Source organism: Camelus bactrianus, chromosome 6 (assembly GCF_048773025.1).
Source record: "Camelus bactrianus isolate YW-2024 breed Bactrian camel chromosome 6, ASM4877302v1, whole genome shotgun sequence".
Classification (NCBI taxonomy): Eukaryota; Metazoa; Chordata; class Mammalia; order Artiodactyla; family Camelidae; genus Camelus; species Camelus bactrianus.
This window is the reverse complement of record NC_133544.1, coordinates 70,547,711-70,567,955: the sequence shown is the minus strand read 5'-3', so window position 1 is coordinate 70,567,955 and position 20,245 is coordinate 70,547,711. Positions and strand designations below refer to the sequence as shown.

At 36.1% G+C, this 20,245-nt stretch overlaps 1 protein-coding gene across 1 annotated transcript in view; it reads right to left on the bottom strand.

Moving 5' to 3' along the window:
• Positions 1 to 1,041: 1,041 nt before the first annotated feature.
• The window catches only part of FAM98B (family with sequence similarity 98 member B), a 33,746-nt gene continuing 14,542 nt past the window's right edge, over positions 1,042 to 20,245 (bottom strand). Inside the window, exons 5-8 of the mRNA XM_010965323.3 lie at positions 14,707 to 14,787; positions 14,009 to 14,125; positions 7,648 to 7,815; positions 1,042 to 3,131 (exon numbers count right to left, since the gene is read on the bottom strand). Of these exons, the coding sequence (XP_010963625.2) occupies positions 2,775 to 3,131; positions 7,648 to 7,815; positions 14,009 to 14,125; positions 14,707 to 14,787 (723 nt within the window). The 3' untranslated portion in view covers positions 1,042 to 2,774. The remainder of the gene's footprint in view (positions 3,132 to 7,647; positions 7,816 to 14,008; positions 14,126 to 14,706; positions 14,788 to 20,245) is intronic.

Sequence of the window (20,245 nt, the reverse complement as noted above, 5' to 3'; positions counted from 1 at the left end):
AATACTTCATACAAAATAATAAAGTCACACTGACAACTTGGCCCTGAAGGAGAGATTAAATTACCTCCTCTCTTTCATCCCCAATTCCCACTCCAAACATCTCTACCCTGTGTTCCTTCCAAGGTACAGATAGTGTCGCTGCTCAGAACATTCTCTTTCACGAATCTTTCTTGGGTTATCATACCTGCTTTTGACGTATATACAGGCAATTAAATGTTTCCAGTTTAAAGTTTTGTTTTGTTTTGTTTTTCTGTTTAGGGAGGCAAGATTTCCCTGATACTCAGAACACAAGGGAAGAGGTTAAAAGGAAACACCTAATCCCTTCTTTTTACTAAGTGCTTACGTGTAATGGTGTGGTGATTACGTATGGACGGACGTATGTCCAGATAAGAGGTTACTCCTTTAATCCAAAACTCCAGTAATATAGGTGCTATTAGATACCACAGGATAGACCAAGGCAGGGAGAAAAAAAAGAGGAGGGAAAAAGAGGTAGCAAGAAGAAATAAAACTGAAAACCAGGCAAAAAAGAATGAGGAGGTGGCACAGAAAGAGGAGTTAGCTTTCAGGAAACAGTGAAGAGTGAAGTGCCATTCATCATACTCTCCACTTGTCCTGCACTCAACTTGTAAAGCATTTTCACAGTAAGGCCCCAAACAGCCTTCCTGCTGTTGTAGATACTGCTTAGCAAACTTCTACAAAAGAAATTTTTACTGAAAGATTATCATGAAGATCCTACCTCACAGGAAACAGTAAGATAGTAGGATCTACACCACTCAGCTTTTCATTCAAGTGAAGTTTACAGGAAAATGTAAATAAGAGTGGTTCCAGCTCCAACAGGATTCCAGGAACAAGTGCTAAACTTGGATAAGATTTACAGCAGATAACCCATGAAGGTACAAAGAAATCTTACAGAAATTAATAAACTAATAATTCTACCATTATTTGCCATAAACCTTTAGTGATAAAAGAAGCTAAAAGTAGTTAGAAACTCCTCCTGCAGCAGCAACTAAAGCTCCCTAAAAGAAATGAAGCAGACATGTACAGGTTTTAAATGAATATTTTAACCAATAACTCTTTTGAAATATTTTACTCCAGTGGTCTTTGCTTATTTTTTTTTTAATTATTTTTCAGAGTCCATAGCTACTGATAAGTGTTCCTTTAATTATGGAAAACCTTTTTCTTCAACTATCACAAATAAAATTAAATTTCTTCATTAAATATAAACATTAGAAAAAAATTTAAGTTTACAAATAACTGAAAAAATTTGTTTTTCTACCCTGAACAAACTTCTTTGAAAGGTTAGCTTGAAAAAATACATGACTAAGACTGCAGTATACACAATATTTAAGGTTTTAACAGTATTTTAGATTTTACCACGGGGTTTACTGTAAAGTAAAACAAAACAGAACATGAATAACACTGCTAAATATCAAATACCACTTGTCCTCTGGTGCTCAGCTTTCTATTTGTTGAGTTGATTAGACCAAAGAAAGTTGTTATGTGCAGTTGACCAGAAGCCTACAGGTTTTATAGTAGGATTGAAAAAATTTGTGTGACTATATCTTTTTCTCTCTCTACAGTAAGAGAAAAAGGCATTACTTGGGCCACCTCTTAAACTATTTACAACAAGTCTCTATAAATTCTCCACAAGTTGGACTTGTACTTAGGTCTTCATAAAATTATAAAACAACCTGAAAAGGGTACAAGTATCACATTCCTCAACTGATAAATAAGGACAAGTCAACCCTTGGGAGCTAACGTCATTTTGGCCCACAGCACCCCTGCGCTAGTGCCATGATGAGAATTCACAACTCCTGACACCCAAGCCTTTGACAGCTCCAGCCACCAAACCACATTTAATCATTCCTGAACCTCTGTTTCCCAAATCTAGCTGTGAATCAGAATTACCAAGGGATGCCTTGGCCCTGCCTCTGATCTACTGAAACTGGAAATACATGTCCTAACGCAGCTCAGCCTGCCTTTTAATATTCAGATACCTAAAGTGATGGCACAAATGATAAAGAAACCAATTTTCAGAAATATTTTTCACAACGTCATGTAAAATTAGTACATGTCTTTGTCCCTTTAAAGTAATTCTGACCTCAATCTTTAATTCTGCTCTGTCAAACAAAATCACAGAGATTTCAAATCCAGTTGGAAAATAAATCAAATATGCATTGCAAAAAGTAGACTTGGGCTTCAATTAATGGAACTTTAACAGCAACCTGGCCAGAGGAATTGCTCATATAAAAGAAAAAAACAAGTCATGACAACCACCTACTGAACACAACTATCAGTCCCCTTCCCTATTTTGTAAAGTAGAATTAACAAATACAAAACACAGCCACAGGAATACAGATGAGGCAATAGTCTATATTCCTTTCCATTATAAGTGGGGTCATGTATGTGTCTCAAACCTGAATAAAATACAGGTAACAATCTAAATTCAGTCAATGACAATAAAATACTTTCCATTTTCCCAGTCTGATGGTAATAATATATTTACATTTTTAAAAATAATTTTTGCTTTTTTTTTGTTTTTTAAAAAGACATAACATGCTCCAGGGTACACAGAATATGGAAAAATTCATCACTCTAAGAGATCAAATAGTATAAAACAATGCTCTTTACATATTAAACCCAATTCAAGAATGGTATCATCAGGGAGTCTAACATGGTGGTTATTTCAAAGATGACATTCAAGTAGTTGTTTAGAACACTATGTCTAATGTGTCTATCAAGAAGTAAGCACTGCTATCTACATCCTGTAGTTTTTAATATCTTCTATATCCACCACCACCTCCATATGGATCTCCATAACCTCTTCCACCATAGCCCCCTCTTCCACCATAGCCCCCTCTTCCACCATAATCTCCCCTCCCACCATAATCTCCCCTGCCTTGGAAACCTCCGCCTCTGCCACCCCCTCCCCCTCCCCCACCCCCTCCCCAACCTCCTCCACCTCCCCAACCACCTCTTCCACCCCCACCACCTCCTCTACCACCACCTCCACCACCCCAGCCACCCCTTCCACCGCCTTCTTGTCTCTTCTGCCAAGGGGGCATCTCAGGTGGTGGTGGTTCAATTTCATTCGGCCGTCCTCCCCTGTCAGGTACCCTTCCCATCAGCACCTGTGTGAAGAAATACCTCCTTTCAGTTTCCAGTATTTTAGAGGTTAAAATTTACAGAAAGGATACAAGAAATATTGAAGTTGCTGTTCTAATAAAGAAACAGAAGCCAAACATTTAAGGACATGAAAGTATCAGACATGGTAGTATGAATTAATAATGAAAATATAAATATGATGTGTGACAAATCCCTCACAATATGGTGTTATTTTTAAACAATGTGGGGGAATATTTCTGAAACTTAAGGACTTGTTTAAATTTGTTTAGCAAATTTTATAACAAATGTAGTACCTATCACACTAAGAAATTTTTTTAGCAAAACATTTTCAATATATACAAACCACATACCCTGCATTTATTAACTTAATATCCATTTATACAACACTGGACTTTGCATTGCCATTGATGTAGTACTAGATTATCCAATAAAGTACACTTTATTTCAACAAGGATGAACTATCTATGATAACATGTGGGTGTAATGAGATCAGAGATTAATATAATGGCTATAATCCAAGGTTATCACTGCAAAGAGATACAAGGATTCTCTATGAACTATTCTTTCTTATGAGAAACTTAAGCTCACTTTCAATGGTACTACTAGTTACTATATTATTTAGTTACTTGATACACTTAACCATGCTTTATAATACTTTGAAGAATAAACCAAGGAAGAGTTTGCTTTAAGTTCCCAACCTTCTGTAGAAAGGAGCTACTTTACAGGCCCATGAACAGAGACCAAGAGGACACGAATAGCCTCCTGTTAGTACATTTCAGGAAAGAAGGTAAACCAGTAACTGCTTCAACCAAAATGACCTATGAGTCAGTTGTGTTCTACTTCCACTCATCCTCTCATCAAAACCATGTTTTGTCATAGAAAGACAAACAGTACAACATCCTCACTGTGCGACAAGGTTCGAAGCAGGCAAACATTCTTGTGAAGTCAGCAATAATGATGCCCTAATCACCAAATCCAAAAAAATAGCTTTTCTTGGTTATTCTCATTGGTCTCTGCCAAACATGCTATGTTGGGGAATACACAGGGATGCTGTTCCAAGATCTGATAAGACTGCCCTCAAATAATTAGGCTATAAATTATAAAGTCAGAAAAAGATGGGCAATGCCACTTAAAGAAATAGAACTCTTGATCCAGAAAGACTAACTTATAAACCTGAGGCATGATATTAAGTTACATGTTTAAAGACAACACTTTCAAAAGAGAGGAGGTTGACATAAAATGGAAGCAGGAAGACCCAAACACTAGTGCCAAACTTAGCAATAATTAGCAAACTGACTTCATATACAACCATCCCTTGATATAGTATACATCTTTCTCACTTCATTGAATGAGAAACGATGTTTTAAAACTACCCAAATCCCTTACTTCTGATTTTTTTGCTCTTTTGTAGTGAAGTTTGTCATGAAGTGTTCTAAGTGAAGAGTATATGCTAGCCAAGCTAATACAAACACTGTAAACAAGTGTATTGTTGCTGCTGCTGTTGTAAAGTAAAAAATTCAGCCTCTTTGAGCTTAAGACCACTGTCAGAGAAATGGAGGCTCTATGGTCTGAATCAGGAAATGGAATCTCCAAGAGATTCGGCAACTCGCCTCCGGTTGAGTCCTCTAAGTTAATGACAGCGCTGGGGGTGAACCCAAATCTGTATCCAAAGCATGTACTCTTCTTCCCTTTACGCCAAGGACCTTAGGAATCTGTCAGTACCTGAAATGACTGCTACAGATTTTTATTGATAAAAATGATTACATTCTTGGAAAGAAGGCAAATAATTCTTGCTAAAGCTACTGATAAGAATAATTCTTTCTTCTTCGACTGGAAACATAAAGAGGGAACCACAGCAGGATGGTAGGAGAGGCGTGCTCGCAATATAATCGGGCCCCATGCCCCCCAGGTAGGCGACCCACCAGCTGAAGAATAATTAAGTTGCAGAGGCCCTCCCACAGGAGTGAGAGTTCTAAGCCCCACGTCAGGCTCCCCAGCCCAGGGTTCCAGCATTGGGAAGAGGAGATCCCAGGACATCTGGTTTTGAAGGTCAGTGGGCCTTGGCTCCAGGAGCCCCACGGAACTGGGTGAGACAGAGACTTCATTCTCTTGGGAGGTAGGTGTACACAGAATCTCACATGTGCCACGTCCAAGGGCAGAGGCAGTAATTTCAAAGGAACCTGAGCCAGGCCTGCCTACTGGTTTTGGAAAGTCTCCTGGGGACATCCAAGAGATTAGGAGATGGCTGTAGCTCACCCAGGGAACATAAAAGTTGGTGGCAGATATTCCAGGAGTGTTCATCTACATGAGCTTTCCTGGAGGTTGACATCTTGATTGGATCATTAGCACCAAGACCCAGCCCCACCCAACAGCCTGTGGGGAAGCCTCAGGCCAAACATACTGGGTGGGAACACAGCCCCACCCATCAGCTTACCTCCTAAGACCAAAAAGCCTCTAGACAAGACCCTACCCACCAGAGGTCCAGGACCAAGCTTCACCTAGCAGTGGGCAGGCACCAGCTCCTCCTGCCAGGACATCTGCATAAGCCTCTAGACCAGCCTCATCCACCAGGGGCAAATACCAGAAATAAGAAAACAACAATCCCAAAGCCTGTGGAAGGAATCCACAAACACAGGCCAGACCCTACACTGGGACCGGCTGGACCCTGGCCCTTGGGTGACAAGAGAGGAGTGTACTGCTGGGACGCATAGGACGTCTCCCACAGAGGGCCACCTCTCCAAGGTCAAGAAACTTAACTAGCCTACCCAAAAATACAAATAGAAAGATAGACAACATGAGGCGGCAAAGGAGTATCTTCCAAGCCAAGGCACAAGATAAAATCCCAGAAGAAGAAATAAGTGATGAGGAGATAGGCAATTTATCTGAGAAAGAGTTTAAAGTAATGATGGCCAAGATGTTAAGAGAACTCAAGAGGAGTACAGATGCACAGAGTGAAGTTTTTAGCAAAGAGCTGGAAAATATAAATACCCAGAGTTGAAGAATAAAATCACTGAAATGAATAGCACACTAGAAGGAACCAAGACTAAATGAGGCAGAAGAAAGCATCAATGAGCTACAAGACAGATTAGTGGAAATCACTACTGCAGAACAGAAAAAAGAAAAAAGAACAAAAAGAAATGAGGACAGTTTAAGAGAACTTCCGGACAACATGAAGCACACTAATATTCACATTATAGGGGTCCCAGAAGTAGAAGAGAGAAAGGACTAGAGAAAATTTTTAGAAAGAGAATAACTAAAAACTTCCCCAACTTGGGAAAGGAAACAGTCACCCAAGTCCAGGAACCACAGAGGGTTCCACACAGGATCAACCCAAAGAGGAACACATCAAGGCACATAGTAATCAAATTGACAGAAATTAAGGATAAGGAGGAAATATTAAAATCAGCAAGAGAATAGTGACAAATAACATACAAGGGAACTCCCATAAGGTTATCAGCTGATTTTTCAGCAGAAATTCTACAGGCCAAAAGGGAGTGGCATAATATATTTAAAGTGATGAAAGGGAAAAATTTTCAACCAAGAATACTCTATCCAGCAAGGCTCTAATTCAGATTTGATGGAAAAATCAAAAGCTTCACAGATAAACAAAACCTAAAAGAATTTAGCACCACCAAACCAGTCTTACAACAAATGTTAAAGGAACTTCTCTAGTCATCGAACTATAACAAAGAGAACAAAAAGAAAAAAGGGGGAAAAAAAAAAAAGACTTACAAAACATTGCTTTGGCAGTCTGGGGTCTTTTATGGTTCCAGATAAATTTTGGAATTGTTTGTTCTAGTTCTGTGAAAAATGTTGTAAGTACTTTGACAGGAGTTGCATTGGATCTGTAGAGTGCTTTAGGTAGTGTGGCCATTTTGATAATGCTGATTCTTTCACTCCTAGAGCACAAGATATCTTTCCATTTCTTTGTATCATCTTCAATTTCCTTCATCAATGTTTTACAGTTTTCAGAGTATAGGTACCCTCCTTGGTTAAGTTCATTTCTAGGCATTTGGTTTTTGACGGAATGGAAATGTTTATGTCAGTTAGCAGGGTATATGTATCTTTTTGAATTAATTCTTATTTTGTGGTTGGCTTTATTTCTTTGATAACTATATAAGGTTAAAAAGCTAAAGCTCTAAACGTTCTTAGAAACAATGAACAGTACATACATGTAAATTTTAAAAATAGTGCAGTATATTGTGTATATGTATTTACATTCAATCTATTATATATGTGCAGTCAAGCTGCAACAGTTTTATCTAATAAAAATGAAAAATGAAAAAAAAATTCTTAATTCCTCCAATTCAGATATAACTATGGTTTAATTTATGAATACAGAAATTCAAATATACAGGCGCACACACAAAACATAACTAAGCCTAAACTGACTGAAGCCCCTCCACCACTCTCTTTTCTAGGAGTTCACTAGGATTAAAAGAAAACTGGATTAAGGTCCATACAAACATCAAACAAATATATTATAAATCCATTCCCCATCATACTGAAAGAAAAACCAACCTTATTAATGGCACATGCTGTCTTCTCCCGGCTGGAGCCACTGCTTGTCCTGATGATCTTTGACAGATCTTCACGAGCAGCAAGTAGATGGGCCAAAGTTATTGTTGTCTTGGGTGACAAAGCATAACGCTTAGGCTGATAAATTCTTGCTATGTCATCTGTTTTTACCTAAATGACAAAAGTCGGGGAAAAAATGAACCGAAAAACATTTCAGTGAAAGAGCAATTGCAATGATAATCTTCAGAAGGGGGGCAAAAAGGAGATAATACACAGACAAAGATACAGAGAAGAGCAAAACATTCAAATATCTGATAATCTGTAAGTAGAATAAAAAAAAAAAGACCAACAGATACTAAAAGAATACATAACTACCAGTAAAAACTCATTTAAAAACTAACACAAAAAAGATTCCATTCATATTAACAAAAAACAAAACACCTAAAAATAGCTTTACTGAAAACACATACAGGTCTTTTAAGAAGAAAACATTAGTAAATCTATAAAAACAAAACGAAAACTTCAATAAATGGAGAGAAATACCAAGTTTCTGGATGGGAACACTGAGTATCGTCAGTTCTGCCCCAAGTTAACTTATAGATTTACTGCAATCCTGTTGTAATGGTTTTTGAGAGGACAGGAGGTTGGCAGGGTAAGGGGAAGAATCTAAAGTTAATCCAGAAATAAAATGTGTATGAATGACTAAAACAATTTTGAGAAAGAAGAGTTTTACCAGATGTGAAGATGAAATTAACATCACTGCCTTAACAGCTAACATTCATTGAGTACTTAATGTGCAAAGATATTTTTCACTTAATATCATTTCTTTAACTCTCAAAACATCCTTTAGAGTAGTTGTACAGATAACAATATACTATCCTATCTCAGTCTAATTAAATGGAGCTTGGGGAGGAAAAAACAGATTGATGAAACAAAATAGGCAATTGAGATTCAGAGCCTCATAAATGCATGAATGCAACAAATGATAGAGGAAGCATCAAAGAATAATGAGAAAAGGGAGAGATTTTTTTAAATGCTGCTGGAATTAACTGCTGGCTATTTGTAAAAAAAAATTAATAAGGCATACCATATAACAAACGAGATTCCAAATATAATAAAGAGTTTATTGTTATTTAGAGTTCTTTCTTTACACTGAAAAACTTAACTGTATAATAAAGATTAAAATTTCTGCACATCAAAAGACAAAAAAAAATCAAAAGACAACTGTGGAAAATATTTTCAACAACAAAAGCCTCTAGCTAACTTCCTTAATATATAAAAAGCTCAATCAAAAGGAAAACAGGAAGACCTTATGGGGAAAAACAGACAAGACACAAATAGAAATTTCAAAAAAAAAAGGAAATTGAAATGACTAATAAGCTTATGAAAAAAAGTTCAACTTTACCAGCAATAAAAATATACAAATAAAACAATTTAGTCTTATTTAATCACCAAATTACCTATAAAATTGATAATACTCTAAATATTAAGGAGGCTAAAATGAAGACAAAATTTCATTTACCCTACTTGTAGGAGTTTACATTCATACAAACTTTTAAAAAAACAATTTGGCCATGTGAATCAGGATCATTAAGAATCATAACCTTTGACACACAGTACACGGTATACTTCCATTTAGGAAACCATGGGTTCCACATCCACAAACACAGAGGGCTGACTGTGCCATTACATGTGACAACATAGATGAAACTTAAATGCATTATGCCAAGAAACCAGACATAAAAAGCCACGTATTATATGATTCCATATATACATGAAATGTCCAGAATAGGCAAATCCAAAGAGACAGAAAGTAGATTATAATAGTGGGTGTCAGAGAACGGAGGTGAAGGTATTGCAAATGATGGCTAATGGCTGCATGTTTCTTTCCAGGGTGACGGAAACATTCTGGAATTAGGTAATGGTTACAGAATACAGTAAATATACTAAAAACCATGGAACTGTACACTTTAGGATGGTGAATTACATCTCAAAAAATGAGAAATAAATTAAAAGTTAATTTTTTTAAAGGGTATTGAAATAGAACTTTTAGAGGTATGGGATAATGATCACAATATATTCAGTTAAAAAAAGCAAACTATAAAATTATACTCAGTCTTATTTCAATACTTATTTCAACACTCAATACTAGCAAAATAATAGAGAAACCAGATTAACCATATTAATAAATGTATATAATCTTTCTGAGGGGCAACTGTAAAGTGAGCACCAAAAGCATTAAAAATCACATATATTCTTTGATCAAGAAATTCCACTTTTAGGAATCTATTAGGGATGTAAAAACTTAGCTGCCAAGGATTTCATTACAGGGTCAAATGAAACAAAATTAAAGGAAACCTCAACGTCAATCAGTAAAGTATATCCATATGAGCAGGTATTCTGTGAAGATTTTAAATGCTGTAGAACAGTATTTGATGAGTCATTCAACAATATCAGACACATAAAATAGGGGAAATATGATAAAGATATATTAAATTTAACAAGAAAGAAAACTCGGGGTACAAATGCATATACTCATATAATCAACCGAAAAGGATCAAATGAAAGGCCAAAATTTGACCTATAAATAGTCTAAGGAAAAAATATTCTTAAAATCTTCCAGACTAAGGAAAAAAGAACACCGCCGCCTTGTCCTAAAATATAATGAAAAGACCAAGATGAGAAGATATAATATCAAAATATTTCCTTAAGGCATTTTCCTCAAAGTTTCCAAGTTTATGGCTAGTAAAGAGTCAACACTACCATGAGTCCATGCCACTCCAAATGTTCAAAGAACATGTCAGAACTCATTTGTTTTGGATATCTCTGTAAGATTAAGGCCAACGTTGAAAATATCCTCCAAGTTATTATGTTAAGATACTTACAATGCACAACCTCTCACAATTTTCCTTATATTCCTAAATTCCGTTTTCTCATTAAAATTCTAGCAAGTTAAATTGGAAAGCCAGTATGTACCCAACCTCTATTAAGTTTCCAGAGGTCAGTAAAACTGTACCTCCCACACATCTGAATTCTATTCCCTTTCTTTAAGTCAGTAGTCATGTCATCTGTCTCTTTGGTAACTCACAGCTCTCAGAGCATCTGGGCTTCTTGCATTTAACAGTCACTCTAAAGACATGATCACACATGTCTGGAGTTTATCCTGGTGCATGTGCAGAAGAGAAACAGGTTTTAACTATCCAAGAAGCTATATTACACACACAGAAATCTTCTAAAAACGTTCTGTACCTAATCATATAGGGTATTCAGATGCTCACCCAGAACCAGGTACATCATAGGGTTTGACACATGTGAGGTGCTGAATAAATGTTTATTAAAAGAAAATACATGAATGACAGTCTTCAACTCTCCCTTACAGCTATTCTATTACTATGCTAAAAAATTTTCCTTGAAATAATAATAGTTTTCACCAGCAACCCTGTTCTAATCACTCTTCAGTTTTTTCTATCTGTCTGCCAGGTGTTTGGAAGCAGACTGTATGTACTATACATGAGGGAGTATTTCTAGGTAAGTGAGTCAGATTAAACACACTATTTTTTTTAAGTACATATGTACTATAATAAAAAGAATGGAAAAGAGGGATACAGACAGAAGGGAATCAACTTCTAAAAAATGAAATTTGGAGCCAAAAAACAGAGGTTAACTCAATCTATTTGTGGAACAGTTTATTCCCCCAACTCCTAGAACCACGCTGCCACTCCTCCTTCCCAGGTCAAAGGAGAAAAGTATATAAAAAATAAGGCTTCCCTTCTTGAAAAACAAGTGAGCATTAGGAATTCCCACAGCACAATACCATCCCCAAAGCCTGATGTCAACAATCCTGATCAATGACTATAGTTCCCAGTGTCTTCTCTTAAATGTGGACAATCAAGGACTACCATGTACTTGAAGAAAGCCACCACAAGACAGAGACCAAGAAAAACAAACCAAAAAATTACCCTGGAAGAGACAAGAGATACCTGAAGGCCAGAAAAAAAAAAAAAAAAAAAAAACCTTAAAAAAAATTTTTTTTCCTTTCCATTTAAGATAGCACATCCATAAAATAAGGGAGGAAAAAAAAACATTAAAAAGGAAAACTCAAGAATCAAAAAGAATTCCTGGAAATGAAAAAATGATCACAGAAACAAAATTCAATGCTAAGCACAAAATAAATTTGAGGACATTTCCAAGAAAATGAATCTCCTTTTGGAAACAGAAATGGAAAATGAGAGAAAAAATAAAGCAACTTAAGTGGATCTATGCAGGAGGTCCTATATCTAACAAGAATTTCAGAAAAGAAAAAAAAAAAGGGAGGAGAAAGAAATTAATAAAGAAAAATATAAAAGGTATGAGTCTACAGATGGAAAAGTTCACCTAATAATTAGCACAATGAATTCTAAAAGACACAGACTGAAGTATGTTGTGAAAATTGAGAACTCCAAGAATACAGAAGAGAGCCCAAAAGCTTCCAGAGAAAAATAAAAGGTCATCCAAAAGGGCAGAGAATGGCATCAGGTTTCTCAACAGCAGGACTAAATGCTAGAAAACAATGAAGCAATGCCTTCAATATTCTTTGAGAAAAATCTTCTCCACCCAGAATTTTATGTTTACCCAAACCATCAATCAAATGTGTCAGCAGAATAAACATTTTCAGAATGCAAGGAATCAGAAAAATCACTCCCATGCACCCTTTGTTAGGAAGTTATTTGTGGATTTACTATGACAGACTGAGGTAATAAACAATGAAAAATGAGGCCATGGAATCCAAGAAATAGTGGAATAGCCAAAGATAGCCATGCAAACAGCCCAAATTGCAACAGAAGGATACAAGCTTTGGGGAGGGAAAGTATACACAAAAGAGGATTCATTGGAATATCCGATTTTTAAAAGCATGTTTAAGAAGAAAAAAAGCAGCAGCAGCATATGATAAAGAATGTAAGAGGAAAAAATTAAAATCCCATTAGAAGAAAGGTACGACATCTAGCTAACAGAATAATGGCTCCCCAGAGATGTCTACGTCCCAACCCCTAGAACCTCTGAATATGTTACCTTGCAGATACAGATGCAGTCAAATTAAGGACCCTGAGATGGACTATCCTGAATTTTCTGGGTAGGCCAGTGTAATCACAAGTGTCACAATTATAAGAGTGACAATGGAAGCAGACAGAGAAAGACTGGAAGATCCTACACTACTGGTTTTGAAGATGGAAGATGAGGTCAAGAACTGAAGTACACAGGTGGCACCTAGAAGCTAGGAAATGCAAGGACAGATTCTCCCCTGAAGTGTTCAGGAGGAATGTAACCCTGACAATACCTTTATTTTAGGACTGCTTATCTCTAGAGCTGTAAGAGGATAAATGTGTTTATTATTCATACCACTAAGTTTCTGGTATTTTGTTAGAGCAGCCATAGGAAACCAATGTGAGACACCACATGGAGAGAGAGACCACCTAAGAGCCAAGACGGTAGGTGAAGTACCCCAGTATACAGTCAGCAGAACCCAGACATGTGAGACAACCGCCTTGGAGGTTCCAGCCCAGCCCAGATACCAGCTAAATGAAGCTGCAGCGATGACCCCAGCTGATACAACATGGGGCAGAAGAACTGCCCAGTTAATGCAAAGAATGTAATAATAATACTTGAGAATAATAGGTACCAGATTTATGACCCCCCCTGAACCTATAAAACTGGCAATTTGTGTGAACTAGTGATTTTCAGACACTGGACATCAAGGAGCAAAGGGCAGTGATCCTCAAATAGGGGAAGCAAATGTTTCCCTATAACTGTCCCAGCTTACTGTCTGGACAGTTTCCAGCCTGTGATGGAGGGGGAGGTGGGGGATCCCAGACAAAGCCTGGGTATAGATTAAAGGCATAAAATGGGAGCGATGGGAGACAACTCTCTAGAAAACTCTTTGAAGAGATTCATAGTTGGGAATGCCCCCACCCTCCAACCCCCTCTTTAATTGGAACATACTCCACAGCCTTGAGGACACTATTAAGATTTCTTCAGGCATCAGTACTGCCTGTATCTATTCCTAAATCCTTCTTTCTGGATCAGTTGCTCACTGTATCTATCTCACTGCCACATATGATGCCTTCTTTTACTTTTATATATCCTATATAAATTGTAACATCTATGAGTTTTAAATAAACATGAAAGATCTGGGGAGAAATTAAGATACTTGCAAACAGGGACTTATGCAAGACCAGGATCACTGTTGAAGACCGGTAGTTGGCCTGAGCAGGTGCTTCAGACAGTGATAAAGTGCAAATGTGGCACAGTCACATAGTAACAGACACCACAGCCTGAAGAGCTGTCGCACAGTACCACCTACAGGTCACAAATGGGAAAACAGCCTTACCTTTGCTCTATCAGACCATCCAAAAGACTGCACTGTTACATCTAACCGTTTCATCAACATCCGCCGGCGGCACTCATATTCACAGGAAAGAGCATCATTGATTCTTTCCAGTTTTTCCTAAAGAATTTGAAAACAAAAAATCGTAACCTTCAGACTCATTATGCACAGCCAAAAATTTGAAAATTGTGGTCAATACTTCTTACTAATTCAAAAGCTTCTACTTGATCATTTTCTGATCCCATGAGGCTTTCAGTAAATTAGTTAAGTGACAGAGTATTTGATAGAACATTTATGATATTCAGAAGATACTAAACATACAAATTAAACTCTACAATTGGTAGAGTTTACCTCATCTTCAATCACATGTGTTAAGTAAAGTGTCTACTTGCAGAGTAGTCTGGACCAATAAAAAAAGAAAATACCAATAACTACACTTTTTTGTGCAACTATACTTTTCAAATTACAACTATGCTAACATATTGGGCACTATAAACACTCCTGGCCTGGTTTTTTTTTTTAATGAATTAATAATTTGATTAAAGAAATGTTAAGACCTAGTGCTCTAGAATATCACTCTATTTTAATTCTCCAAATAATACATGCCTGCTACATATTGTAAAATCTGGATGTCCATTGATAAAATTGTCACATTCACTAATTTAATTACATAATAGTAATAAGAAGGGGTGGGGATTTACCGCCTGTTCCAGATTTAAATCAATTTTCAGCAGTGGTTTGCCCACATGATTTTTCTGGACTTTTGAGAGAATATCTTTCACCTAAAAATAAATATAAAAGATTGTGAAAATGTATATCTCTAATTTAAAATAATCTTATTCTTGCTTAAAATGTTGTTTTAAATGCTAGAAAATTAATAAAATGTTAAAGGGAAATAACTAAAATATACCTTCACATACTAGGAAAGAATATCACTACAATACAGTTTATTTTTTAAAGAAGCACTAGTTACATTAATTCAAGCTCTAGCATATCTTTTCCAGAATAAGAAATAATGTACACAGAAAAGAGAAGTAGCTAACAAATTTTATGATGAGAATCTGTATGTTTTAAGTGCACATGGAACATTTTCTAGAATTGACCATGTACTTGGGCACAAAAGAAGCCTCAACAATTTTAAGAAGACAGAAATTATCTCAAGCATCTCTTCTGACCACAATGCCATGAAACTAGAAATCTACTATGGAAAAACAAAGGAGAAAAAAATGACAGCATGGAGATTAAACAACATGCTACTAAAAAACCAATGGGTCAATTATGAAATCAAAGATGAACTAAAAAAATACTTTGAGACAAATGACAATGAAAACACAATCACACAAAATCTATGGGACGCAGCAAAGGCAGTACTAAGAGGGAAGTTTATAGAGATATAGGCCTTCCCCCCAAGAAGAATAACAATCTCAAATAAACAATCTAATCTACCAGCAAAAAGAATCAGAAAAAGAAGAGCAAAAAACCCCGAAAGTCAGCAGAAGGAAGGAAATAATAAAGCTCAAAGAGGAAATAAATAAAATAGAGATTAAAAAAAATAGAAAAAAATCAATCAAACCAAGAGCTGTTTTTTTGAAAGAGTAAATAAAATTGACAAACCTCTGGCCAAGCTCACAAAGAGAAAAGAGAGAGCACAAATAAGCAAAATAAGAAAGGAAAAATGGAGAAATTACAACCAGTATCACAGAAATACAAAATATCATACAAGAATACTATGAACAACTATATGGAAACAAAATGGATAACCTAGAAGAAATAGACAAGTTTCTGGAAACATACAGTCCACCAAGACTGAATCAAGAAGAAACTGACCACTTGAACAAACCAATCACTAGAAATGAAATCGAATTAGCAATAAAAAAAAATCTCCCTACAAATAAAAGTCCAGGACCAGATGGCTTCACTGGGGAATTCTACCAAACATACAAAGAAGAACTCATACCGGTCCTTCTCAAACTCTTCCAGAAGATTAAAAAGGAGGGAATACTCCCAAACTCATTCTATGAAACCACCATCACCCTGATACCAAAACTAAAGACACTACCAAAAAAGAGAATTTCAGACCAATATCACTGATGAACATAGATGCAAAAAATCCTTACCAAAATATTAGCAAATAGAATCCATCAGCACATAAAAAAGATTATACACCATGATCAAGTTGGTTTCATCTCAGGGACACAAGGATGGTTCAATATATGCAAATCAATCATTGTAATACATCACATCAACAAGACAAAGGACAAAAACCACATGATCATCTCAACAGATGCAAAAAAGCATTTGATAAAATTCAACACCCATTTATGATAAAAACTCTCACCCAAGTGGGTATAGAGGGAACATATCTGAACATAATAAAAGCTATATATGACAAATCTACAGCCAGCATAGTACTCAACAGTGAAAAACTCAAAACCTGACTAAAATCTGGGACAAGACAAGGCTGTCCACTCTCACCACTCCTATTTAACACAGTCTTGGAAGTCCTAACCACAGCAATCAGGCAAGAGAAAGAAATAAAAGGGATCCAAATTGGAAAAGAAGAGGTAAAAGTGTCACTATATGCAGATGACATGATACTACATATAGAAAACCCTAAAAGTTCCACACAAAAACTGCTAGAAATAATCGAAGAATTCAGCAAGGTAGCAGGTTACAAGATTAATGTTCAAAAATCAGTTGCATTTCTTTATACTAATGATGAATCAACAGAAAAAGAAAGTAAAGAAACAATTCCCTTTAAAATAGCACCCAAATTAATAAAATACCTAGGAATAAATCTAACCAAGGAGGTGAAAGACTTACACATGGAGAACTATAAAACACTGATTAAGGAAATTAAAGAAGACTTTAAAAAATGGAAAGGTATCCCATGCTCCTGGATTGGAAGAATCAATAATGTTAAAATGGTCACACTGCCCAAGGCAATCTACAAACTTAATGCAATCCCTATCAAATTACCCAGGACATATTTCACAGAACTAGAACAAATCATAGTAAAACGTATATGGAATCACACACAAAAGAGCCAGAATTGCCAAAGCATTACTAAAGAAAAAGAAAGTCTGGGGGAATAACCCTCCTGGGCTTCAGACAATACTACAGAGCTACAGTAATCAAAACAGCATGGTACTGGTACAAAAACAGACATATAGACCAATGGAACAGAATAGAGAGCCCAGAAATGAACCCACAAATTTTCGGTCAACTAATCTTTGACAAAGGAGGCAAGAATATACAATGGAATAAAGACAGTCTCTTCAGCAAATGGTATTGGGAAAACTGGACAGCAGCATGTAAAGCAATGAAGCTAGAACACTCCCTTATACCATACACAAAAATAAACTCAAAATGGATCAAAGACTTAAACATAAGACAAGATATAATAAACCTCCTAGAAGTAAACATAGGCAAAATATTATCTCACATACATCTCAGCAATGTTCTCCTAGGGCAGTCTACCCAAGCAAAAGAAATAAAAGCAAGAGTAACCAAATGAGACTTAATTAAACTTACAAGCTTTTGCACAGCAAAGGAAACCATAAGCAAAACAAAATGACAACGTACGGAATGGGAGAAAATTTTTGCAAAAGATGAAACTGACAAAGGCTTGATCTCCAGAATATACAAGCAGCTCATATGACTTAATAAGAAAACAAACAAACAACCCAATCCAAAAATGGGCAGAAGACCTAAACAACCAATTCTCCAAGGAAGACATAAGAAAGATCAATAGGCACATGGAAAAATGCTCAATATCACCAATTATAGAGAAATGCAAATCAAAACTACAATGAGGTATCATCTCACACCAGTCAGAAGGACCATCATTCAAAAGTCCACAAATGATAAATGCTGGAGGCTGTGGAGAAAAGGGAACCCTCCTACACTGCTGGTGGGAATGCAGTTTGGTGCAGTCACTGGAAAACAGTATGGAGACTCCTCAAAAGACTAGGAATAGACTTACCATATGACCCAGGAATGCCGCTCCTGGGCATATACCCAGAAGGAATCCTACTTCAAAAAGACACCTGCATCCCAATGTTCATAGGAGCACTATTTACAATAGCCAAGACATGGAAACAGCCTAAATGTCCATCGACAGATGACTGGATAAAGAAGATGCGGTATATTTATACAATGGAATAATATTCAGCCATTAAAAATGACAACATAATGCCATTTGCAGCAACATGGATGTCCCTGGACAATGTCATTCTAAGTGAAGTAAGCCAGAAAAAGAAAGAAAAATACCATATGGTATCACTCATATGTGGAATCTAAAAAAAGAGAAAACAAATGAACTTAAATATAAAACAGAAATAGAGTCACAGACATAGAATACAAACTTGTGGTTGCTGGGGGCAGGGAGGTGGGAAGAGACAGACTGGGAGTTCAAAATTTGTAGATACTGACATGTATATATAGAATAGATAAATAAGAAATATATACAAGATCTTGTGGTAGCTCATGGTGAAAAAGAATGTGACAATGAATATATGTATGTTCATGTATGACTGAAAAATTGTGCTCTACACTGGAAATTGACACAACACTGTAAACTGACTAACAATAAAATGAAATAAATTAAATAAAATAATCTATATGATTTATGTGAAATGATCTTGGAGTTTCTTATTCAGATGGCACTCTCATACCCTGGGATACTAAAACCTTTGCTGAGTACATTGGTTTTTCTCGAATAAATATTTTGCACACACTGCATTGTTCAGCAAGACAACACTGGAGAGCAAGCCCTCTCAATTAGTCACCACATGAAGTATTTCATTACTTTTGCAAAGCCACTGATCTGAATCACTCAAAACATTTTTATTTTGGTAAACAAAATTTAGGCATTTGCTTTAGCAATATCAGAGGTCATTTAAACAGAATGAAGTATTTACAGTTACTTAGTTATAACGTATCTAGAGAAAATAATCAGGAACAGTTTAAATTTTGAGGAGTATAAAGCTTAATGTTGGGGAACCTCTTTTAAAAAGAATTAAAAATTATGCACACAAATTGGCTTGGAAGCTGGTGGCAGTAATGGAAAGCGACTGTCAATGGACACAAGGTTTCTTTTGAGGGTGATAGAAATGTTCTAAAATTAGATTTTGATGATGGTTGTACTCTAAGTATACTAAAATTCAATGACTTGTACACTTAAAATGGGTGAATTTCATGGGACATAAATATTATCTTGAGAAAAGATGTTTTTGAAAAATAAGCTTAGAAAGAACTTGTGCACATGTGAGCTCCCAAAGCTTAAGCTTTATTAGCTTCACAGTGAATCTACCTCTTCAACAGTGCTGACTAACACAATTCGTACATACCATACGAATCATTAACTTATTTTCTTAAAACATACTGTTTCTGTAGATTCCCCACTATTGTAAATACCTTCAGTTCTGACTGTTATTTCACATACTTCTAAAAGTTTTAGTCCAACTCTTACTCAAGAAGGATTCTGAATGCATGCTTGTAGCTTCTTACATGTAATCACCTTCCCAGTATTTCAACATTAGAACACAGTTTTACTAAATTTGAGAATTACCTGTGATAGAGAGATTTAAGAGTAGACTCTGGAGGTTGACAGCCTGGGTTCAACCCTCAGGTCGACCACTACTACTGAGAAGTTTGTTGTCTAATTAATTAAATCTTTCAGTACTTCAATTTCCTCAAATGGTTATTGTAAATAATAATAGTATCTACTTCATTATAGATGATGTGAAAATTCAATGAGTTATTACATATAAACATTTAGAACAGTAAATGCTATGTTAGAAGTTAATATTACTACAATTACTTTAAATTCACATTTGAACAGCTTCAAGTTAAAAACTAATGATACATCTCCTCCCTAATGGCAACAAAGTATCCTCTGGACACATCACACGAAAAAGAAAGAAAATATGGAAATTTTAGCTTTTGCTAGGGACTAGAGGGAAAATGAAGTCCTTTCGGGTGAATATTTAGCCAGGATGGCCACAGTAGCTACCCTTATAATTAGCCTGCCAGCATATGGACATAGACATTACAGCCTGCTTTAAGTAGAAAAAAGAGGTTTTGGAATATTTTTATTACTAACTGAAACCCATAAAAAGGAAAAGCCTCTTTGAGATCAATATGTGGAAGCACTGGGAGATTAGGAAAGTCCAGAAACAAGTCTCAATCTGAAATAGTCCCAGATATTTTAGCCAACCCCAGATCATTCTTAATTCA